The 25,693-nt window shown below is 44.6% G+C and overlaps 1 protein-coding gene across 1 annotated transcript; it reads right to left on the reverse strand.

Moving 5' to 3' along the window:
* Positions 1 to 1,991: 1,991 nt before the first annotated feature.
* On the reverse strand, positions 1,992 to 20,370 carry IL7R (interleukin 7 receptor). Its single transcript, XM_063320264.1, has 8 exons — positions 20,198 to 20,370; positions 14,453 to 14,591; positions 12,967 to 13,121; positions 10,126 to 10,280; positions 8,875 to 9,052; positions 7,946 to 8,036; positions 6,295 to 6,370; positions 1,992 to 4,885 (listed from the first exon to the last, which is right to left on the reverse strand). The coding sequence occupies exons 1-8, from the start codon at positions 20,295 to 20,297 to the stop codon at positions 4,382 to 4,384; spliced, it is 1,398 nt and encodes a 465-aa protein (XP_063176334.1). The 5' UTR covers positions 20,298 to 20,370; the 3' UTR covers positions 1,992 to 4,381.
* Positions 20,371 to 25,693: the final 5,323 nt, after the last annotated feature.

Below are 25,693 nucleotides of genomic sequence, written 5' to 3' on the forward strand. Positions count from 1 at the left end.
GTATTTAAACATCCCTTTGCCCTGGCCTAAACAATTTCCCTGCCTCCCCACGCTTGCCTGGTCTTCTACCACCCCACTGACACACACAGCATTTCTGTGTGTTTTATCAGCCTTTCTAATGAACATGCACAAGAGGACAAGATCTGGTAAACAAGCTAATAAATTCAGGAGGGGACAAGTATTGCCTTGGGAGGTAATTAATGTTTTTCGGCATCATTAAAGTTAGACTGTGACTCAGTGTTATAACTGACAAAAGACTTATTTTATTTCATGGATTAGCATTTGCGTGCCACTAGGAGATGTTTGCATGGTGCAAATGAGCAGCGCATAGATGAAGGGAGAAATGAAGACGGGAGAGGGGCTGTGATGCACCATGAGCACAGAAGAGATGGCGGAGCCTGATGGCTATGTGCAGAGAGAGGAGGAGGTGGCTCCAGCTCCATAGAAACCAGGGTCACCGGGATCTTTTCGTTTGTGTGGCTGAGTATGAGCACAGGAGGCAGAAAGTGTGGAGGAGAAAGGTTATGCTGAAGTAAAGTAGGTGCATGGAGTATGTGAAAAGATGAGTTATACCCCTGTGCGGATGCTGAGTCAGAAGGGAATTTGTGAACAGATATGGGGGAAAATCTGTCTTGTAGAAAAAGGAAACTACACGGTCCTGACATGGTGAAGTGTCAAAACGTAGCTGTGCCTGTATCTTCATATACATACTATGCATCTAAAAGCTAGCCATGGACCAGAAGTGCCTGCGGTGCATCTGGCTTTGATGCATATTTGGGTTTCTTTTTTTCCAAAAAGATGAAAGTTTTTAAATCTGCATGTACCCATCAAATTTACGCTGATGTCTCTAAAACCACATATGATGTTCAGGGATGCCGATAATAAGACTACTCAAATATTGGTACTCAGCACCTGCAAAATAGTCCGGGATCAATTTTTCCAAAAGATTTAGCTCCCACCGTTCAGGCCAGATTGTCAAAGGAGAATGCTAGCCTCTGCATGCTTCAGAGCAGCCTAATCCCCAAACAGAGTTATCTCAGAGGAGATTAGCACTCATGAAAGTTCAGCCTGACAGGACTTAGCACTGCCGTAATGATTCAGTCATTGGCATTGGCTTGATAGCAATTGGATGTGGTTCAATTGACAGCTTCCATGGCCCTTTCTGTGAGCCAGGGCCCTTTAGAAACAGTAATGCCAAACTTTAACAACCCTGGATTTGTCGGTGCTTGCTGCTGCTCTCCTGGAAAGATACTCTTGTGGACAGGCTTCATCATATACCCAGGTGCATGCCTGGAACAAAGCAACCCCTGTGCCTGGCGTGGGTTCACCTATATCCTCCAATAAGAACAGCTACATTGGGATGAACGTAATTAATGAAAGGCTGCTTTGTTTTCTATCAGTTGCATATTGCACAGCAGTGTATTAATGAAGAAACATCCCTGAGGACACAGCCTATGTGGGACTCTGCCTTGCTGTACCCACACCTACGCTATCACAAGCCTAAGGGGTTTTCTTCTTTTCTGGTGCTCGTGGTCTGGACTCAGAGCTGCACACGGGGGGCTTGGGCAAAGCTTCTGTCCCACCTGAGCGAGCGCGAGCCATTGGCAGGAGATCGGCTTCACTCACCTGATTCCCAGAGCTGTTACCGCTCTCTTTTCTGGGTAAGAAGGGCTGGATGGCAATCAGAGCCAGGGTGAACAAAGGCATGCCCGGTCCAAAACATAGGGACGGGAATTGTAGAGAGGCTTCCCTGGCTCACAAGGTGGTGGTGGCGATGAAGGGAGGGTGATGCTTGCTGCCATCCTACAGTGCTTTCAGGCCTCTGAGCTGTCTGGCTTTATTTGGGATTTATCCTGCCTGAAGCTAGGTAGAGCCCATGGAGTTATCCTAAGTTTAGTGAGGGCAGAGTAAGTCCTATCCGAATAGATGTATATTAGAAGACTGAATTACAGCAGTATAAATTGGTCATGCAAATAGCCATGTCCCTTTAATATGGTAAAAACATTATAAAACCAAGGTTACATGTTATCTGATTAAATAAGATAATAAGACATAGAGAACAGAATGAATGTTTAAACATTAGCAGCTCTGGAAAAATATGAGTACTACATAGGAAAAATATAACTATTTCAGAGTGATTAAAGTAAATAAACATTGGATTTTTGCTACTTTTCCAGTACTAAAGAGCAAATAGGAGGTTTCCACTACTTTTCCTTTATTAAAGAGCAGTATACCTTTCTGGACAAACAGAAAGAGTATCACACATGGATATCGTGCTACTTAAATAGTGCAAATAGACCTTTGTTATTTGTGACGTCCCTTTTAATCCTTAAAAATGCATGTATGAGTTTAAAACAAGCATAGCACATACTGTACAGGATATATCCAATGCGCTTTTGCTTCTTCTTCTGTTCCCTTTTTGCTTGTTGCTGTGTTACTGGAAGAGGATGTCTTTCCAGCACACTCTGTCTGCATCCACAATCACACTGTGCAAGCCAGCACAGTGTGAGCATTACCAGCAGCTCTTTTAAAAAAGAAATACAAGCATCATAAAGCAAATTAATGTCCAGGGCTTCCGTCTTTTTCTACTGCATTAATCAGTGTTTCATCCAGTGAGAATCAGCAATAAAAACAATTCTGTAAAATGTCACTTGAATGCCTTGAGCCAAATCCTCGTCCCCTTTGCACGCCGGGACGGTAAGTTTTCCCTGGTGTCAGATGGAGGCGGAGAAGGTGGAGTGCTGTCTTGGGAGTGCTGTTCTCCTCCAGCAGGCTACACTAAATATAGCGACACCTCAGTGATTATCACCAGTCAGAACAAACTCCAGCAGCTCTGAGGATGAGAGGACTCTCTTCGGCTTTGGCTCTGTGAATGTATTTTTCAGTAAAGGAGAATTTCAAGCAGCTTGAGGAACTGAGACTGCACAGTGAGGTGAACCCTGGTCCCAGAGCACAGCAAAGTGGCTTGGATTTCCCTTGGCCACACTGCTTGGCTGTCATGCAACCGTGTGACTCTAGCAGCTTTATCTCCAAGCGTGTGCTCCATGCCCAGCATCCCAGAGGGACGGTGAAGTGGCTCAGCCATCTCTGCGTGGCAGCACGTGGGGATCCCCTTAGACCTGGACAGACAGTCCAGAGAAAAGTGAATGGAAAGGGACAGGATGCCCTCCCCTATCATAATGCAAAATAAAATAAAATAAAATATAATAAAATAAAAAAAGTAGAAAATGCACTTTTTTACTCCAGGCAAATTTACAAAGTATTTTTAAAAAAACATAGGTCTTCTGATCACTCTCAGGATCCGTGACACTCCATCCATCTTCCTAAATCAGAGGTTGCATGAGAACATTGCCCGGCCAAATTCAAAGTACTGTCATGCAGCCACAGCTATTGGGAATAATGCTTGTAAGCAAACAAGGTCACTGAGCCCTTTTGTCCTGGAAAGTACTTAAATTCTGCGCTAATGCTTGCAGAAGAGCCACAGAGAAAGACAGCATCTTGCCTTTTACAGCCCCAATTCAGTTTATAGGAAGAGATGGGCCTTTGCTTTTCATTGGTTTTGTTCTGTTTTCTTAGATAAACATTGCTAGTACATGAAATACTGAAACTCTTTAATATATAGCACTAACAGAAGTACCTGTGGATCCTAAAATTGGCTTGAGCAGATCTTTACCAACAACAAAAAGTAGTGGAATGTAGGATTTTGCTTTGTTTTAATCTGTCTCTCTTGAAAAGAAAAAAAATCAGTCTGAGAAAACATTTTCCTAAAGTGAGTCCATGTGCCCTTTTTCCTGGGGACTCAGCAAAGAGCCTTGTCCCCAGGCAACTAATTCTTGATAGCAAGTCTGGGTTACTGGTGTTTTGCAAACTCATGGACTTCCACTGGCTGCAGAGGGGTTACTCTTGACCTACCACTGTTTAAAAGAGATTGGATTCCATTTAACTTGAATTTGTTGCTGTATTTATTGCTTAGGCATTAGTAAGAGCTTAACTCTGCAACCAAGAGATTAACGAAGAGTTCATTAAGTTGTATGAGACATGCTGTGCAGAAGAGTTCATTAAGTTTCACGAGAAATGCTGTGATCCTCTGCTAGGACTGCAGTGTCATTGCTCTGGATTAATCAAATTTGAGGATTAAAGTGAGTTTGAATTAAATTTAGTTTCTGCTGCAGTGGAGATTGCTACCGACATGCTGAGAGGTAAGTTTAGGCCACTTGTAACTGAAATGTGTGAGAACCCACTTCCTTGCAGGTATACCATTGCACTGCGAGTAGGCTGCGTGGCGGAGGTGGGAATTTACAGCGTGCATGAAAACAAACCAGAAATCTTCACTGTCCTGCTTGTTAGGGAAAAAACGGTACACTGTCATTCCTGTAAGGTTTTACTGAATTTTGTAGAAGCTAGACATTGTGACATAGGCTTCCTCGTTGTTTGGTGACCTCGTTTCACTGGTAGGCAGCATCTGGGACACAGTGTCACCATTGAGGGGCTCTGGTCCAGACTGGCCAGAGGGATCTGGGAGAGGAGCAGAGGAAGGGTTGAAACCATCATCGCACAGGGGCACCCTGTTGCTGCGGCACACCTCGTATGTGCTGGAGCCTTCGTTTCCTTCGGTGACCGCAGGCTGGCTGGTGCCCAGGAGTCTGTGCAGGGCGTCAGCTGGCCAGATTCCTCCATAAGTCACAGACAGGTTCAGGTTGCTTTTGTCTGTCATCGCGGGGATCAGCTTCAGGTCTGATCCGCTCCTAAATTTTTCTGGAAGGTTTGTCTCTGGGGCAGTTGATGGCTGCAGGAAATTTTCCAGTTCAGCTTTTGCTCGAATGCCATCCACTTTATGGATATGAACGTAACCAAAACTCTCTGCATTAAAGCTTATATCAAAATTCTGCATGGCAAAGGGAACAGCACGGTCAGTTAACAGTGGCTACTAGCTTAAGAGAAAAGATACTTAGATAATTCATTTGACTTTAGAGGGTATTTATTATTTCTTTAACTCTGAAAGTAACCCTGAGCTGAACAATACATTAGCAGAGAATAAACTATCACATGGATTAAAATCCTTTTCCATTTTAATCTGAATCTATTGAGTGGCCTCCTGCAGGCTTCACCACTGGAGAGCGTTTTATGCTCTATGCAACATGGTGGGAACTGGTGTTTCAGAGACTTTCCCGAGCCACGCATCTGTTGCATGCCTGCCGTTTCACAGGAATAAGTCTGCCGACCAAGGCAGTTCCTTTCAGTTTTACCTTCCTAATTTAGCAGTGAGGGAAGCAAAAGTTTGCCACAGCTTCCTGACACACATTATGAATCCCTGTGCTGCGGAGCACAGCGGGTGGGAGAGCCATCTTAGACCTCTTATTAAATTAAGAACATGCTAATAATGTACCAAGTGGAGAGAATAGAGGCGATGAGTTCCATAGTAAAATAACGCACTATAGTTTTAAAGCAATGGGTTAATCCCACACTTTACGGTTTGTATCATTTGTCCATCTGGCTTTTATCTGGCAAAGCAGTTCATGTACTGCATGGCGTATGAGCAATTCTGCTGGCTGTGTAAGGGTACATGGGCATCACCAGAGATGTTTGCAAAGGGTCCTCATCCAGCCCCATGATCACAGTTTCATAGAATCACCGAAGCATCTTGGTTGGAAAGGACCTCTGGAGTCCAACTGGTCCAACCTTCTGCCAGAAGCAGGACCTGGATTGGGTTATCCAAAGCCCTATCAAGCCAAGCCTTGAACATTTCCAGCAAAGGAGAACCTACCTCTTCTCTGGGCAACCTACACAATGTTTAATTGTTCCCAGAGAGAAAGAATTTTGTTCTTATACCCAGATGAAGTTTGCCCTGAAGCAACATGTGCATGTCGCCTCTAGTCCTGTCACCATGCAGCCTTGTGGCAAGAGCAGCTCCACCATCTCTCTGCCTAAACTTTAGATATTGGAAGTTTGTGATTAGTTTGTGACTACTAATCACAATTCTATTTATAGAAAAGAGCTTCCTCTTTTCTATAAACAAGCTCAATTCCTTCAACCTTTCTTCATATAGAAAGTTCTCTATCCCTATGTAGTTACTTTGCACAAGCCAAAGCTCAGGCACTAATTGAATTTTCTGTTGTTTCCATACCCATGACTAGCATCTGCCTGTGCAAATGTGGTCTCTCTTCAGTGAAATGGAGAAGTAATTTCTGAAAGATGTCTCAGTTCATGCAGCAAATGCATGTTCTGTCTCTCATGAGTGTTAGTTTTGTAACCATTAGTCTATACTTAGGTGAAAACAACAGTGCATGTACATACATTTTTTGGCTTCTTGCATAGTTGCTCCAGAGTTTTTTTATGATCAGGAAGGTTTGGCCACACAGCAGGCTTGATCCTGGAACAACAGTAGACAAAAAGGAGTTCAACAGCAGCAAAAGAGGGACATGTTGAGAATCAGAGGTTCACATTTGTACTAATTCTCACAAAGCCTTCGGGCTGGCTTGCATTACCCAGAAAAATGACAGAGAGGCCTCAGAATAAAACAAAGACAGGAGAAGAGGAGTTATAAAGGTCACTGAATAGTCATTATTCTTTTGTGTGCGCAAATTGTCACAGTTCAAGGAAGACACTTCACCAAGTACTGGAAAAGCAGCCAATTATGCTGGCAAAGAGCTCATTTGCATCTAGCTGTGTTAACAGGGTTTTGCATGGTGAAACCAATTGCTGCAAGTGAAAAAAAGTCTGTGGTTAAAGCACAAATTTGCTGATATTTGCCTTTGCATGTTTACATAAGTCAAAGAACCACATATTGTCCCACTCTTTGGCCAGCTATCTGTGCTTCGGATATCTGTATTGTAGCCTTGTCCCACAAGGTCCCACAGGTCTAATTTTTACTGCCTTGATTAGCAAAGTTCTCGTGTTGTGCTGCTGGAAACCCTCAGCTCTGATGCATCTAGAGAATATAGCCCAACCGACATTCAAAGTTGCAGTGATGTAAATGTAGCTATAGATGTATATGAATATATTTTTTTTCATATATGTGTCTGTATATGTGGGAATATATACACACATGTCGTAAAGCTTCCTCTTTTTAAAAGGGAAAAGTCTGTGTTCAAAAAGTCTAAAAGCCTGTTTTTTCAGCAGTTCATCTCCTAAGGTTAAACGTGGGACATTTTCACTTCACATTCTGGTTTCAGCAGATTATCTATGTATCTGTTAATTTTCTTATATTTGTCACCTACATATTCTATATTCAAAAATCTATCTATCTATCTATCTATCTATCTATCTATCTATCTATCTATCTATCTATCTACTGCTGTGTAGTCAATATATGAAAAAAACCCACCAATGCAGACAAAGGACTGCCCACATATTGAATGTATATCCAGTCCCACTTCTGCTGTGACCGCTTCGGTGGGGGACGTGGAGCCTGGTTTCACCACATGGCTGGATGTGGACCCAGCTGTGGTTGTGGCAGATGCCATCAAGCCCTTGTCGCAGAGAGCTCTGCCCAGCTGCTTCTGAAAGCGCTGCAGAGCGAACACCCCACTGACTCAGCCTGTGAAAGGGAAAGAGGCAATCTCCCCCATATACCGTTTCCACACCTCTTGGGACTTTACTAAAACCCGCAGGTCGCTTTCTTTTCTGGATCTTTTTTGAAGCTTTTGAGTCAAATTTGCCTCCAGTGAGACACTGACTCTGTAAGTGTTCTGTGGTGACTTTAGCTCCCCAAAAGTCCCAGTGTTTCAAGCCCAAGACTGAAGTCTGCTCAAAGTGGCAGGTCATCTTCTGCCTGCCAACGCTCTCCCTTGTAATGCCCACTTCTACTCTTTGCCTGCTTTCGGCTTGATATACAGGTCCAGAGATGGAAAGAGAATAGTTCACAAGTATAACAGGGAAAGCAATAAGACTTTCAGAACAGGATTGGCGTCCAACACTTTTTCTGATACAAAGAGACTTAGCTTACCTATTTTCCCAGAAAGTTATGACCAGGAAAATCATGACAATGGACAGCATGAATCCCAGGATGGAGAGTATAACCACGACCACACTGCTATCTAAAGAAAAACAAAGAACACCGGCCAATGCATGTAAATGTCTCACTGTTAAGCCAACGTAACTGTACTGTCTCTTCAGGCAACAAATTAGGAATTAATGCCAATCATTGCACTTGTCTATCATTAGACTGGTTCAGTGGTGCGTTTCTCCTGCCTCGCTGAAGGAGGGCAGAGGTAGACTCTCAGAGCATCAGCACTTCACCGAGCTCTAAACTGGTTCTCAGGCTGGATTAAAGCAGCTCAAAGTCTGCTGTCACCTCCAGCGTGTTGAAGCCCACCGCTCACCACATCCTTACAGCAGCACTGACACAACTCCAAACACACGTAATGCTGAGGTGCCCCTGGGGACTGAAGGGACCTCAAAGACCAGAAGGATTATTCATGTTTACAAGTGCAATGATGAGGTTTTATGCCGTATCGTATTGGTTATTAACGTGCCATGTTCACACACAAATCCAGGGCCCTGAAATGGGTCATGTTCCACCACTCTTTGTGCTCTAAAACGCTCAGTGCAAGCTGGTCCTTCTCCCTGCACACCAGCAGTCAGCAAGCAGCAGTGAGTCAGGCTTCACCTCCCTTTGCCCCCCTCGTGCCCTTACAGCAGCACTTCATCTGATCTTGTGGGGAGATTTAGGATTTAGCTTCACGTGAAGAGTCAGTCCCAGACCAGAGCGATACAGTCGCCTTTCCTTGGGGTGCTGTGAGGGCTGACCCTGCTGTGGCCGTGAGCTCTTCCCTCCCCATGCTCTCGTCACTGCTGCCACCAGGGCTGGCCAGGGAGCCGGGGACCCCTAGCTCTGCTTTCTTCCAGGTGGACCAAAGTGGTTTCTGCCCTTACTGCTCTTTGTGGAGTGCTGCTCCTTTGCGGTCCTGAAGCTTTTGGAAGTGCTCCATTCGCTCCACATGCCCTTAAAATAATCTCCATTGGGCTGCGAACGTACTTTCACCTCATACGATGCGTCATTTTTGAGGTTTTTCCCCAGTAACTTCACCTGAAGGTATGGTGATTTGATTGTCTAAACACACACAAAAAAAATGCCAATTATTTTTCTAGAAGACACAGGAGAAGTATATTTGAGCTTCAGCAAAATGTGCAAGATCAGGTGCATCCCTGCAGTACTGTGCCCTTTGCTCCGTGTCTTTGGTTATTATACCGGTGGTCATCACAGCATCAGTCTAGCTTAATAGCAAGGTAGTCCAGGCAGTTTTGAGAAGAGAGACTAATGTAAAAGCTCTCTGGAAAACAGCTGGAGGTATTAACTGTGCTTTGCTACTGCCAACATTGCAGTGGGAAAAATACACTTCCCTGGGAAGGCTCAGAAGAGAGAGGGGAAAAACTACTTTCGTGCGGCATAAAAAGACAATCCTGAAAGAGCAGCTGCAGAAAAGAAGATGAAATTCTGCAGTGCTGCTCTAGTGCACTTCATTTGAATGTATTTGGTTGCCTGAATCCTTTTCTTTTTCTAGTTATGCTTCTCCTGTGTTCCCTCTGTAAAAACCTGGTATAGTCCACTCTTTCAACCACCTCCCATCTGGATGGGTGTTTGCACAGCTGCTCTTGTGACAGGGGACACAGAGGCACCAGCAGCTCCTCAGCCCAAACCAGATCCAATTCACAGGCAGCTACAGCCCGAAAGATGGTCAGAGGGTGGGAGAGCTGCAGGGCTGCACCCAAAGCCTGGAGAGGCTCAGTGAAAAAGGGACACAAATAAGCTGTTGCTAAATAAGAAAAGGGGTCGTATGATTTACTGACTCATGAGCACAGAAAATAAGAGCAAAACCACTGCAGCAAAGGGCAAGACATCCAAACACTTAGAATGGTTCATTACATTATGTCTTCTCTTCCCACTGCAAAGTACAAATGAATGAAACTTCGTTAGCCCAGAGAAGTGTCTAATAGACATGGGTGCTGTTGGTCTGGAATCATTTTGACTGATGAAATTTCGAGGTGCCAAATATTGCACCTTTCCAAGCTTTCAGATGGAGAACAGTAGAAATGCAGACTTTAAGGTTTTAACCTCATACTGGTATTTCTGATAATGTTTAATTTTGGATATTAGTGTAAGATCACCAATCCATCATCACTTACCTTCCAAGTACTTTCTTCCTGCCGATAGGCTATTTGGTGTATTAATTTGTCCTTTAAGTACTTCTTCCATGAGTGTGGTGTGCTATAATGAATAAGATACTCATTTGCCTCCTTTTGGTATGTGATGTTTATATCGAATGGTACTTCAGGTTTAACTGCAAATGATAACAAACCAGGAACATATCAGGAGTAGAATAATGTTACTACAAAATGAACAGGTTTTGAAAAGTAAAAAAAGAAAAAAGTCCACTTCAAGTTGGAGGCCCTGCAGGGTGACCTATCTTGAGCGAGGGCTGGCCTGAGCTGGGTGAGCCTCGTGCTGAGCCCCAGCTCGTCCTTACACCATGGTCCTGAGAGGGGCTTGGGTTTGACCTGCTGGAGCAGCAGTGTGACCAGCAGGGATGGCACTTCCTAGGAATGTGACAGTTAGCCTTTGAAAGCAATTCCTGAGCATGCCCACCCCTGTGGTAGCGTTGCTTGAAGACTTGAAATTCAGTCCTTCTAACTAGTGCTCTGAGACAGAGACCCCATGGCAAAACTGCTGCTATGAGGAGCGTATGGGTACAAGTGTTGGTGGCCATCAGGGCAAAGGGACAGAGAAGGGACAATATATAACAGTGTTAGATATAGCAGAGGGGGCTGTGTCTCCAGGCCCTCACTATGAACACACACCTGACCTGGTCTGCAGGAGACTGTGTCAAATGACCACCCGGGCAAGTATCTCAAGTCCAAAATGCTGGAGTCTGTGCCTGAGACCTGCAGGGACCTGTGTCTGTGCCACTGAGGGCTTCCTGAATGCACCACGTAAGGTACATCAGCTCTCACAGGAACAGAGACCCCACACCTCTTTCCTCTCAGGAAAATGCATATAGCCAGAAATTATGCCCACTCCTTTGGCAACCCCTAAATACTTAATTCTTCCATGCAAAGCCTGCAGTTTCCAGATGAGAGACCTGGTCTCTAAATTGGAAAAACATGGATTTGATGGATGGACCACTCAGTGGATAAGCAACTGGCTAGATGGCCACACTCAAAGGGTTGCAGTCAATGGCTCAATGTCTACATGGAAACCGATGATGAGTGGCATTCCTCAGGGGTCAGTGCTGTTTAACATCTTTGTTGGTGACATGGACGGTGAGACTGAGTGCACCCTCAGCAAGTCTGTCGACGACACCAAGCTGTGTGGCACGGTCGACACGATGGAGGGAAGGGATGCCATCCAGAGGGACCTGGATGAAATAGAGGGTGGGCCTGTGCGAAACTCATGAAGTTCAACCAGGCCAAGTGCAAGGTCCTACGCTTGGGTCGGGACAATCCTCATTATCAGTACAGGCTGGGGGATGATGTGATAGAGAGCAGCCCTGCGGAAAAGGACTTGGGGGTACTGGTGGATGAAAAGCTGGACATGAGCCAGCAATGTGTGCTTGCAGCCCAGGCAGCCACCCACATCCTGGGCTGCATCAAAAGCAGCGTGGTCAGCAGGTTGAGGGAGGTGATTCTGCCCCTCTGCTCCGCTCTGGTGAGACCCCACCTGGAGTACTGCAGCCGGCTCTGGAGCCCTCAGCACAAGAAGGACATGGACCTGTTGGAACAGGTCCAGAGGAGGGCCATGAAGATGATCAGAGGGCTGGAGCACCTCGCCTATGAAGACAGGCTGAGACAGTTGGGGTTGTTCAGCCTGGAGAAGAGAAGGCTCCGAGGGGACCTTATAGCAGCCTTCTAGTACCTAAAGGGGGCCTACAGAAAGGATGTGGAGGGACTCTTTATCAGGGATTGTAATGATAGGACATGGGGTAATGGTCTCAAGCTGAAAGAGGGTAGATTTAGATTGGATATCAGGAAAAAATTCTTTACAGTAAGGTTGGTGAGGCACTGGCACAGGTTGCCCAGGGAAGTTGCGGATGCCCCATCCCTGGAAGTGTTCAAGGCCAGGCTGGATGAGGCTTTGAGCAGCCTGGTCTAGTGGGAGGTGTCCCTGCCCATGGCAGGGGGGTTGGAACTAGATGATCTTTAAGGTCCCTTCCAACCCGAACCATTCTGTGATTCTGTGACCACCAGAGATGGTCCAGGCAGGACCATAAGCTGCATTGTAAGATTATTACAAAACTATTGGACTGGGGCAGAAATGTTTCATAAGAGAGGGATGACGCAGTACCTATTGCCAAAGGAAGGCAAAGCAATGTGGCACCAGAGCAGAATGGAGCTGCTCTACACGGGCTTCTCTGCAACCCTCAAATGAGACCTGTTCCCAAGAGAAATAAGTCCTAAGGAGCTCCTCTTCTCCCTAGTTCCATGTTTCTTTGCTCAGGCAGGTCCCTAATGTGGCTTTGATGAGCCCATTCACAGGTTCTTGGTGGTCCTTCCACATTGCAGGATGCCTGAGCACCTCATTCATACAACAGGCTCCACCAAGGAGCTAGGTGTGAAAAAGTGAGATCTTGCAACCTTGCAGTCCCTGTGCTACCGTGCTCATGCTAGACTTGGGGTGATCAGTCCTGAAACTGCACAATCACTAGCAAGAGATGAACATAACACCTCTGCTTGAGAGTTCATCCACGCTCAGGAACAGCTGCTTCGCCCATGTGCATGATTTGGTCTATGTCCAGGTCTGGGCAGAGTGTTATAATAAGGCAGAATTCTGCTGTGCATTTTGAATGGAGGTTAATCATGTTTGGCTTTGAAGCAAAGGGAACACCCCAATCTGAGGCTATGTGTCCTGCTAGGGCACTGTTTTACTGTGCCTCTGTGTCATCCAGATTGATGACTAGACTTTGCGCCTGGCTATTTTTTTCCCCAGTAACACCTATATCTTAAAAATGCCCAAAATGTTAAGTGTCTTACCAATGTCAGTTACAACCAGACTCCTGCAGGCCATTCTCTTCATCTCAGAGCTCATACAAATGTCTTTATTTGAGAGTATATCAGTGAATTGTAAGAAATACACATCTTCCTGTTTCTCCATGTTGAAGCACACATAATTGCTGTCTTCCTTGGTACTGTTGACCGAAGTGACACAACGTTAATTTCATATCAGTGTTACTATAACTATATAGTAAGGGACAAATCCCTGTTGTTCATTTAGCATTGAGTGAAGTGACACTCCATGTGAAATAAGAAATAATGCCATGCAAATAAGGAGTTTAAAAGATTGATAGTGTTTTCCCTCATGGTCTTTTAGCACAATAATCCAGTGACACGAATCACAGTTAGAGCCCTTGAGCTCTCAAATGAAAAAAAATGCAATTATTAAATTGGAGATGTATGTCTTAAAAACCTTTGTATCTTTAAAAATTATCTTACTTCTGCCATTTTTATGTATAGGGCAATAGATTTGGATGCTCACTGAAGATAAAGAGAAATTTCTTATTGGCTGAAGTGTGGCAAATAGAGGGTAAATAGTCAGCCAAGCCATGAAAGGAGTCATATGGCACTGTTTCAGACATGGAAATATATCTGGGTGTTCCTCAATCTGTGTGACTCCCATGTTTGAGGTCTGCCATAAAATTTCAATCAAAATCCAGAATAAATCCCGCGAAAATAGAAAAATTCTAATAAACTAGATGGAAAAAAATTAAGTAGTGATTAGAATAGCAAGATTAAAAAAAATTAAAAATCCACTTCTGCTGGCTGCCACAGAACTTTCAGTTTCAGGAAAAACAGGCAAAAGGAAAAGCAGAAGTATGCTAAAGAAATAAAATCCGAGCTTCCTCAGCTAGCTGCATCAGTTAAAAAAAGGTGGAAAAGAGTTTCAAGGCCTCGACAAGAAGTGGAGATGACTGATGTGTTTGGTAACTGTTGGGGTTTTGTATGCTCATTCTAGCATGTTTTTTACATGTCTGTGTGTGCAAAGACAATTGCTTAATTTTTGTCTTGACCTAGATAAAGGCATTTTCCCCGCAGTGGAAAATCAGCCATCTTGCCAAAGAATGTTCTGTGGAAAGGATCTGCCTCTTCAAAAACATTTTTACTTTTCACTTGATAAAGGCTTAAGTTCGGCCTTTTAAAAACATTTAATTTAAAGATAAAATGCTCTCGGTTCATGCTGGGCTACTTCCATAATTACAGGTATTTGAGTGCAACAGAGGCAAAATCAGGACTATTGGAGACGTTACAATGCCCTTTACAGACCCTCCCAGCTCCTTATTAGGGAGTTATGTTCTGTTTCCGTAAACCCTTCTTCTTTGCTGAATATAGTATTCAAACTTGGTAAACACTCTGAAACAGAATTTTGCCTGCTCCTTTTTCCCAGCATACGGTAACACGACGCACTGGTGCTTAGCATTTCTCTTCCCAGAAGTTTACCAAAGGACGGAGTGACAGTGCTTACCACAGGGCCAAGGTATAGTTAGTGTTGTGAGGAGGCAGCTCGGTAAAATTGCAGGTCAGGCTGCTGTAGGAATCCTTAAACTCCAGCTGGCTGAAGCAGTTGATGTCAAAGTTGTCTGGCTCGTCATCTCCAAAAGTCCCTAAGGAGAGATTCGCAGGATGTTACTGAAGCAAACCTGTAAGTGCATTCGATTTGCAGCTCCACTGCATAGGAGGCTGTTTCTTTACGTAGTTGCCTGAAAGGATCAACCCACCTGTTTTGTAAGAAGCAAAGAAAGCTTGTTCAAAATGAAATTAAAAGCCACTTGCACCTTTCAAGGTTGCTCTCCCTGCACGCCAGTGAAGCCCACACACTTACCACGCATAAAGGTACATTCTGCATCATCGACCTGTGAACTATAAAAAGACACTGTGTTGCAGATGGCTTGGTCAGATGAGACACCCTATGTCTGTTCTTTTTCTACTAAACACGGGCAAAGAGGAGTGCTGATGTCAACCTGGAAACCTCTGTGAAAAAGTCCCAGTGTCAAGCGTAAAACAGAGAAAATATATTGTCCGCTCTGCAGTTTAATTCCTCCTAAGTTTGAGACAGGGACAGGGTATTCTTTTTTAAAAGTTACGCATAAACATTATACCAGGATAAAAGCAGGACCTACTCCATGTGAAAATTATCTCAGAACTTTCTGAAACAGGTTTTCCTATTAGGAACCACAAAATGCTGGTACCCTTGTGAGCTACCTGTGTTCCTGATGCCTATTGAAGGCAGGATATTCAAGTCCAGAACCAAAACACTCTTGACAATAAAGGGAACAGAAATATGCACTGGGGGATATATCCGCATGTTCACTGACAGAGGTATCTGGGGCTGGTGCTCGAGGCTCACACCTACTCAAGAGCAAGGGTTAGTTTCAATAGGAGTTATTTGTACAGGAATTTCAGCTCAGGACAGCCTGTAAGTACATCAAACGCCTTGTAGCTCCCAAGAGGCAGACCCACAGCCAAGGATGCAGGCTCGGCTGTTGCCGTTGCTGCCCCTGCGTGAGGACCAGCCGCATTGCAGACAGCTGAGAGCAGCTGGGCAGCGTCCCCCTGTCCCTGCCTGGCCTCTGCCCGTGCTGGGAATGTCTGGCCTACCACCAGGTTCCTGTGAATACTGGAAAATGGTATGGATGGTTTTAGGAAACCAAGAGTATTTTGGTGTCATGGAGCAATTAAGCCCCATTTTGGTTGTACTTGCGAAGTTTTCTGACATGTCACAAATTTGGGCTCAGGAGGGAAAGCTCTGACTTTCTGACAGAATGTGTGGCTTCCTGCAAATTTGCTTCGATGACTAATAAAACAATTGCGATTTGAGTAAAAGCATATATCTCAAGTCCTACACTTAGCAGGTATGAGGTCAGTGAAGCAAAAACCGATGCGTCTGAGAGGAGTCCTCTCCAGCGGAAACTGCCAATTCAGCCTCATTTCATGAACCTCACCCACAGTAGCCGAGCGGAGAGCGAAAGGGTCATTGCCATGACCCCTTCAGCAGATCCTCGGGGCAGGAATGCCCCTGTCTCCTTTTACTGGTGGTTAAGGGTAGCTGTGGCGATATGTAACCCTCTTCCCTGTGTCCAGGGACTATTCCTGGTCCCCTTCTTGGTCCTCTCCTACCCACTCCTCAGATGTGCCATTGCCACACGGGACACCTGCCGCAGGGAGAATGAGACCTCTGCTGCTTGGGGGGTATCAGTGATTCACACTCACAAATGGTGTGGGGAAATGCCTGAGCAAAGATTTCAAATGGAAAATGTCTCCCAGAAAAAATAATGGTCTTGTCTGCTGTCACCGAGGTGAATTGGATCACAGAGGGGTGACCAGCTGCTTGGATACCGTGATGCATAGTTCTGCCGGTGATGTCCTATGATCCCTGACCAATCCTGCCAGCATACAGGGAGACCCAGAACTTGTCTGACATGGGAGCACATCAAAGATCTAAAATGGTCTTGGTTTGACAGCAGTGAGAAAGAAGGGGAGAGTTTTTCGATTGCTTTAAAATACAAGAGCATGACCCCACAGGGTCACTGTCAGCAGTACTTTCTCCTGGCCTCAGAGCTGAGGTGCATCTGGAGTCAGGTTTCGAATAAGAGAAGAAATTAAATTAGAAATAAGTCAATCAGGAATGCAGAGAAAAATGCAAAAGCTGTGCGGGCAGGGGTAGGAAGGGGACTACTGCCACCAGCACCCATAGTGGGCAGTAGGAGGGATGGGAGACCATCTGATGTTGCATCAATCCAGAACACAGGGGCAGACCTATCCCCCGAGCTGAGATACAGTGGCCATTTGCCACCACGAGCAACTGGTGCTAAGTGATTACTGGCCCTACCTTCTCACCACGGCTCTGGCAGGGACAATGAAATGCTGTGAGGGGATAACCTGTGCAGCGCAGACATGGACAAAGCAGGTGCCGTACAAGCTGCTCTACTTGACCACGACGTTCAAGAGAGAGATGCAGAGATCAGAGCAGCCCTAGAACAAGCCCCGCAGCAGTTTCACACAGGTGAGAGTCTTGACCGACGCAGCCCTGAGCCATCGGGGCATACATGCATGTACAGAAATGTATATTACACGAAGTTACATGTTGGTGGGTAAAAGTGTATGCATATAGATATAAGTCTATTCGAAATTCAGGGGATAACAAGTAAGATGAAATGAATCTACATAAAATGGAAACCCCACATATTTTATATAGATACACCCAAAGGCCACAGGCGCAGATATGTCACATTTGATGCCTCTCTATGACTTTACTTGCAACTACCAGGAGACTGCCTTATTTATACGCATAGCTACCTCAAGACAACATTAAAACTTATGAATTAGGATGACTAGTCTTCCTTTATATAACAGAGAGACCGCTTGGTGCTCTCTGTATATGCAAACTACACATACCAGATTTTGCATAAATGCACAGAACAGATAATCACCATATTAATAAATAGCTTATCAGAAAAAGTTATTCAGCTGTCCATTAATGCTTTGCATAATGAAAAGTGACAGAAATTTTACTTCATTCTCCAGCAGGCTAACTGCAAAATGAAAAGAGAGTAAAAGGTTTTGTCTTGCAGCTCAAACAACCATTTAATATTTAACCAGCGTAGTGCACTTTTGGTGCCACACTGGAAGGAAAGTTGACTTTACCCCTTTGACATTGAACTTTCACATTGTGATTAAGTGGTTCCTTGTTCATGGAAATAACATCCTAACCATTGAATATATGGTAATTAAACCCCATGAATGTTGTTAAGCAAGCAATTTGAAATGCTTTATCTGGTATGGTTCCTCAACGGGCTGACAGTAATTTTTCTGTCTGATGTAAATGTGCCTCAGTTACACTTCTTCCCTAAACCTCAGAAACACCACACACAAATGTCCCCTACGTAAATGGTTTTGATGACTCCAACATGACTCACACTGCTAAGGACTCTTTACACAATTAAAAGTTTACAAGATTATAATTTTTTTCCTTGAGAAGCCCGGACCAGGGAGACCCTTGAGTCTGGCTCTGCTGAAATCAAGGCAGGGCCTGATAGGGGAATTCTACTGGGAGAAAAACTGCTCTCATAGCTATAGCCATGGCAGGTACTTCACAGGGATGGTTGTCTCTTGGGTTTGGACAACACCTGGCTGGATGGTTCAGATCACAGCAGGAATCTCATGAGCCTTTACCAAGAGAAGAGTGATATCAAAGCTACGGACATGCTTCAGCTTTAAGCTCTGAAGCCACCAGAAGGAGTACCAATGTGTGAAACCAAAGGCACTGCTAAGCACCTGCAGGATCAGTGACAGAATTTCCAAAGTGAGATAAGTGACTATCTCCCTGGACAGAGTAACGTGAAATCTCTAGTGATGGTCTGTTTCAGGCAGAGCTTGTTTTAATCACAACAGTTTTGATGTGGGTTGGACAAACCATACGAGTCTGGGTAGGAGGACCACTGAAGCCAGCCGTCCTGCCGATGAAACCCCACAGCCTACTGCCTCCTGCTCCCCCGACCCATGCCCCTTTTGAGCTCTACTTGTAGCTCTCTTAGGGCTTTTGGGGATCTCCACCACCCCTGCCAGGCTGGAGGACAGCTCTTGGGAAGCGGTCTACCTCTTAGAAGGGAGGAGGAGATGAAGGCAAGCGCAGCCATGAGCTTTTCCCTCTTCTGCCCATAAGAAAGGGTGAGCTTATGCCTGCGTTGGCTGGTGGCACTTTGCCAGGAAGCAGGGCGAGTTGGAGATGCGAAGTGAAAGGCAAACATCCATCACAGGTGATTTTACCCTGGATTGTTTAATTTGTTGGCCAAACCCATGAGACCCATAAAGAAATCATAAAAGCTGCTAATTGCTCAGTGGGGATTTTCTGAATCTGTTTGTTTTTAATTCTAAGCAAATTATGCTTTACTGGAGATTAGTGACAAAGCAAGGAAAGGCCCCGTCATATCTACTTTTGGGAAGCCCCAGTAACACCAGTGATAAATCACTAGGATTGACCATTCACCGTGTAGCTGCTGGCCAAAGCTGGTTCTAAACAGCTGCAGATTGTATAAATAAAAGGCAAATAGAAAAAAATAAAACCAAGATTGTTAGACAGAGTTCTGAGTCACTCCCTATTTTCTTCTAATTAAAAAGCTTAACATGCATATCCTATCTATGTATATATGTATGTATGTACATATGTGTACATACATACATGTTATAATACATGACACCCAGGGAAAAGTGAGATTCACTATCTGTGAGATAGCATAGGAACACAGACGTTGTCTTCCTAAAAACCAAAACCTCTTTTGCTCCCACAGAACGGAGCCTTAAAACTACCAGTAACCGAGTCCCCATGTCCTTCAGGGACAGTGCAACAAGCTCTGTCGCTGCCGTTTGTTTAGTATTAGGCAAGTAAGAGTTTAAGAGATCTGGGACTGGATGTGTAAATCCAATTTTTCAGCTCCCTTTTGAGAAAAGGGACAGCAGACTTAAACAGTGGTTTTATTGCTGCTCTTGTTTTGATTTTTGATTTTGATGATGCTAAACAATTTTCACTTCTCTAAATAAGACAATGAAATCTGCAATAAGCTGAAATTTAAACTGTTGAATTAATTTATAACTTTTTGCTGCGTAAGGGATGAATGCTTTTAGTTATGGGCTGTGAGAACGCCCTGGCTGAGCTACTGCTTCAGCCGTACTACGAGGGAGATCAGGACTATCCCCCAGATATACCTGATGCAATAGCTTCAAGAAAAAGAGAAAAAAGCTTGGCTTTTGAGGTGGAACAGTTTGGGCTAAGTTTGAGGTACATTGAAACATTTTTTTTGGAGGAAACTGCCAAGAGCAAGAGAAGCCAGAACTTCATGCCTTTCGGATGGCAGCTCAGAGTGACCGTGGACTGCAGAAGAGTGAAGTGGTTCCCTGCTCCCAGGCGTAACTCCTCACATGAACACCAGGTACAATGAGAGAGGATTAACAGGTCTGTTCTCGCGTGCCCTGTGCATACAGCTATGGTCCCCCTCATTTCATACGAATTTGGATGTTACAAGGACAGCAGACTTGGGAATTAAATTAAACAAGTATCCTCAAGGTCTGCATCTGCCTCAAGTACTGACACTAAAAGAAAGACAGTGGAGGCTAAAACGCTAACACATTTAACCCAGCAGTTGCATTTTGGAGCTCTTAACTCAGGTTTTTCAAGATCATACATGAGTGGAAAGATGAAGATGAAATGACTCACCATCACCATCTGCTGAGGTGCAACCACTTTCCCCAAAAGTGGTATGAAGAAACAAGGCGAAAATGCTCAATACTGTACTCGTCTGTGTCATCCTGAGCATGCTGCATGTGTGCAGTACGTGTGTGTGCGAAACCCGCGCTCACTTCCTTTATACCAGACGCAGAACAAACCCATTGCCTGATAAAGAGACCGCAGGCAAGGGGAAATGTAAACATGCCGACAAGGATGACTAGTGGCAGAGAGCAGGAAGCCAGCGTGAAGATATTTGCAGAGCTTTTACTTTGAAACATGCTTCCCACTTCAAAACTAAGGACCTCCTGGATCAGGCCCATTGGGCCAAATCTGATCAAGTCCAGTGGGTTGGGAGGACACTTCACGGACAGCGGTCGTGGCTTGGCCAGTGGGATTTTTTGCTGCTGATATCTCTGAGAGCACGATTTAGTCCTCTCTCTCTATGGAGGTACACAGGTCCAAGGGAGAAAAATCTTCCAGCTATGAAACATGAAGCATGATTGCTGTTATTTATTCTTTAAGTGTTGGCATCAAAAGAAGCATGGCCAGCAGGTCAAGGGAGGTGATTCTGCCCTTCTACTCCACTCTGGTGGGACCCCACCTGGAGTACTGCATCCAGCTCTGGAGCCCCCAACATAAGAAGATCATGGACCTGTTGGATTGAGTTGAGAGGAGGTTCACGAAGATGGTCAGAGGGCTGGAGCACCTGTCCTAGGAAGACAGGCTGAGAGAGTTGGGGTTGTTCAGCCTGGAGAATAGACCTTATTGTGGCCTTTCAATATATAAAGGGGGCTTACAAGAAAGATATAGAGACACATTTTACTGTGGCCTGTAGTGACAGGACAAGTGCCAACAGTTTTACACTAAAGGAGGGTAGATATAAATTGGACATAGGCAAGAAATTTTTTCTGTGTGGGTGGTGAGACACTAGAACAGGCTGCCCAGGGAAGTTGTGGCTGCCCCATCCCTGGAGGTGTTCAAGGCCAGGCCGGATGGGGCTTTGAGCAGCCTGGTCTAGTGGGAGGTGTCCCTGGCCACAACAGGGGGGTTGGAACTAGACGATCTTTAAAGGTCCCTTCCAACCCAAACCAGTTTGTGATTCTATGAAGTCCCAAATAAGGCAATGCTGCCCCAGAAAAGCTGTGATTTAAAATACTAATCCTGCAAAATCTAGATCCTGAGAACAAAGTGGTACCTCTCTCATTTTTTCAGGCTTTGGACAAAGCAGAGTCAGAAAGCAGAAGATAAAGAGGTGTTAAATGTTTCCTTTACACACTTTCTGTGGCTGTATACACCAACGCACCCTAGAGCGTAATGCAGGGCCAGGTACACGGCTGACTGATGTGGCTAACTACAAGTGAGCTGAAGACCTGAAAGAGAAGAGCAAGCTTGGCACAGCCCTGGCTGCACCAAAAAAGCTTCATGCCAGAGGCGTAAAGGAAGCCGAGGGCAAAGTTGGTAAAAATGCCCAAGTAAACAGAAAAATGATGACACTATAATAAGGAAACTCAATATGGAAGCCACAGAAGCTTTTACATTTGCAAGGAAATAATTTAAACCACTCACCAAAATCATGAAATTTCAGCCCTCATATCTAGAAAAGTGTCCTGCTTGCCAGGACGTCAGGGACTCTCCTCCAGTGTCACTTGTTGCCCTGAGCAGGGTAGACAAGGGGGTGTTTCTGGGTTTCCCTGCTCTGTTTTAATGTGAAGACATGCCTCCCTTTCTACAAAAGGTCAGCAAGGCTGCCAGGAAGATGAATATCTCCCATACCTGTGTCGAGTCCCTTGTTGTGGTAGGACCCTGAGGGTCCCCATCAAAACATTCCCTGAAGGTGCACAAAGCCTATGTAGATACAGAAAAATGGATTTGGATTCATTGGTCAATACGTAGGTATTTATAGTATGTACTCCTATGTCAGAGCATTTCACGCCTTGCTCCCACTTAGCCAGTGAAGAGCATGATTCATGTCATCCTAACATATACATTCAAAAGATGAAATCTAAACTCCTAATTACATTTATTTCTCTCTATTGAATTCAAAGAGAGACCAAGGTGAGGTGGGGGTAGATGTCTGCTTGGCAGAACTCTACAATGCCTCTCACTTACAAACAGAAGGGGGACCTGCCAGGCCACAGCAACCACCCATACAAAGGAGGGCAGGAGCTGGACATGGCAGCAGGGCCAAGGAACCACTGAAGACGGCAGCACCATGGCCTGACCGACCCTCGTTCAAGAGCATGAGTCCACTTACAGAATTATTTCATCATAGAATCACAGAATGGTTTAGGTCGGAAGGGACCTTAAAGATCATCTAGTTCCAACCCCCCTGCCGTTGGCAGAGACATCTCCCACTAGATCATGTTGCTCAAAGCCCCATCCAGCCTGGTCTTGAACACCTTCAGGGATGGGGATGGACTTCGCTGGACAACCTGTGCCAGTGTCTCACCACCCCGCAGTGAAAAATTGCTTCCTAATATCTAATCTAAATCTACTCTCTTCCAGTTTGAAGCCATTACCCCTCGTCCTATCACTACATGCCCTTGTAAAAAGTCCCTCTCCAACTTTCTTGTAGGCCCCCTTCAGATACTGAAAGGCCACAGTAAGGTTTCCCCAGAGCCTTCTCTTCTCCAGGCTGAACCACCCCAACTCTCTCAGCCTGTCTTCACAGGTGAGGTGCTCCAGCCCTCTGATCATCTTCATGGCCCTCCTCTGGATTTGCTCCAACAGTCCACGTCCTTCTTGTGCTGAGGACTCCAGAGCTGAATGCGATACTCAAGGTGGGGTCTCACCAGAGCGGAGTAGAGGGGCAGAATCACTTCCCTCGACCTGCTGACCACACTTCTATTGATGCAGCCCAGGATATGGTTGGCTCATGTTGAGCTTCTCATCAACCAACACCCCCAAGAAGGGGGTCACTGCCCCATTCACATGATATCCCTTCAAAAATACACTCTTTCAGAGGCTGGAGTCAGCTGGTGGGACTTTATGAGTCATCATTGCTCCCTCCTGAGTTTCCTATCATCAACACAAATTCATTGAAGCCAAGCTTGAATCAATGAGACTGGGTCCTGGTGACTTCACATCCCTAAGGCCTACTCCTAGCTTGCTTTAGAAGAGTTTATTTAAGTATTTTAGGACCTGGTTTAATAATATTCAGTATCATATTATTCTAGAAACGCTCAGGCTAATTTCTACCTCATTTTCAGCCAGAAATATCAATAAAGGAGGGCTCTCCTGTGCAAACTGATTGCTACCCGGAAATGACACCTTCTCACTTTAAATTTGTCTTGTTTATAATTGAGTGGGCTATCACTTTGATCTTTTTTTTTTTTTCTTTTTTCCTGTTTCAGCTGTAGCAAACTAAAAGAAAAAGACTTTTCAGACATAATATTTTGGTTGAATCTGAACAATCTTATTATCAGAGCTGTGCCGCTCAGGGGATTTCCATGTTGTCATAGCTGCATTTTGTCTGGGTGGGGAAACGAGGGACCACAATGAAAAGAAAAAAAACTAGTATAGAGAAAAACCCTGAACGAAAAGTACATTTTGTTTTACTTCTGGGTTTCTGCTTCAAAAGTTGCTTGATTTGAGTCCATCAGTCTCACCTTGTTGCCTTCCTCTAATGCCCTGGAGATAGGAAATCAAATCTGTGAGTCTAAATCTTAGGGCAGCTGAAGTGTTAGTAACCAGGAGAGGCTGAAAGAATACTGGATTACTTTTCATTTGCCTCACACTGCTTCTGCCTCCTAATTCAGGGTTACACACACACACAAATGAAAAAACTGTTTAAACAGGAAAGACTTTTGATGGTCCAGCAAAAATGTACCGGTATTTCATTGGTCTGCCAGCTTTCTTTGGGTCCCAACACTCTGCTTTAGAACTTCTGAGTCACCCTAGACCTTCTTACATTTTTGGCCATTAACAAAGTCCAGGTTAGAACCCCTATGACTGGGGAAAGCAATTTTTTCAGTGCTCTATGGTTCCCAAATATGTGCTGTCCGTGTGTTGTATCAGCTCCTCAGCACTTCCTGCTGACCACTCCATACAATCCAGTGCCTTCTTGGGTTATCACTTGTGTTGCATCTATTGAAAATAACTAACCAAGCAAATCACCTACAAGTTAGCGTTTCTGTTTGCTTCTTATACTGTTTGTTCACTTCTTTTTTATTCTCCTGAGGACACAAAAGTCTGTTTTGATTCTAATTTGGCTCCAAAAAATGCAAAAGGATTCTGCATACGTGCTAGATTTAAGTCTGCTTAGAAAGATGAAGTTAGTAGATCCCATCCTTCTACCAGCTCCACTTTTCAGACATTCCAGTTCTGGGAGATCCCAGAGCATCTGTGGGAGCTGAGTGAAGGAGGTCCTGCAGACACATCCCGGTGTGCAGCACTGGAAACAGGTCATGCAGACACCGATGGTTGAAAGATATAGGCATCCTTGTGTTTGAGGAGCTCGGTTGGTGCGCCCTAGTCAGATCTCCATGGGTAAACACATGGCCCAGCTTGGGACTGGGAGGGAACTTTTCTCATGCTGAGAAAATTTGGCAAGAGCTGTTGGACTTCTTGGCCCTCTCTATGGCATGGGTGTTTTTCTCTTCCTTGAGCTGTTAATAAATTATCTCATTGCATCGCAGAACAAAGGTGCTGATCCCTCTGCCTGATCTGACCTGACCTGCTCTGCACTGCTCCTCAAAGATGTGAGGAGCTGGAGGAGAGGCACAGTTCCCTTCCCTTCTATGGGCCATGGTTGCTGATTCAAGATGGCTTTTTAACACCTGTTTAGGTCAGTCCTCCTTCAATACAATATTTTATTTGTGTATAACTTTAACATGCTTCTGAATCTCATTAAATTAAAGCTTCAAGAAAAAAATATCCTAAACACCATTTTAAAAAAATCTGCCATAGGATTTCTTTAGATTATTGCCAGAAAGACAAACTGGGGCATTCATGCAACTCTGAAACAGAATTTATGAAATTCAGGAAACCCTTGAGATCAAGATGTTAATACCCATATTGGTAAGTTACAGTTTGGTGCCTAAGACTAAAAAATGTGATTATTACCACGGTCATTATTACTTTTTATTGTTGTTGTTAGCAAAGAGTTTGGTAAAGTTAAGGCAAGTAATAAACCAGAATCTCATTAGAACATGTATAAAAATATACACAAAAAGACTTCATACTTAGATTATTTTTTTTAACCAGATATGCCAGGAAGCAGAAATCTCCTGGCCAGCTTCATCTGTGAGGAGGAGGACTTCTACATAAAAAAGGGGTTCAGAATCTTCTTTTTTGTTACTTTCTGACATTTCTTGCTCTGACCTGCTTTGAAAACTTGGTTCCATGTATCTTTTCCCTTTTGGAGACCCCATCTCCTCAGCTGAAGGACTTCCTGTTAGCCTCAGGCTGCTTTAAGAAGTGTTTTGCTGTCCCAAGAGCAGGATCATGTGGGAGTCAGTGTTGCTTAAGGCAACATTGCCATGG

Source organism: Chroicocephalus ridibundus, chromosome Z (genome assembly GCF_963924245.1).
Source record: "Chroicocephalus ridibundus chromosome Z, bChrRid1.1, whole genome shotgun sequence".
Classification (NCBI taxonomy): Eukaryota; Metazoa; Chordata; class Aves; order Charadriiformes; family Laridae; genus Chroicocephalus; species Chroicocephalus ridibundus.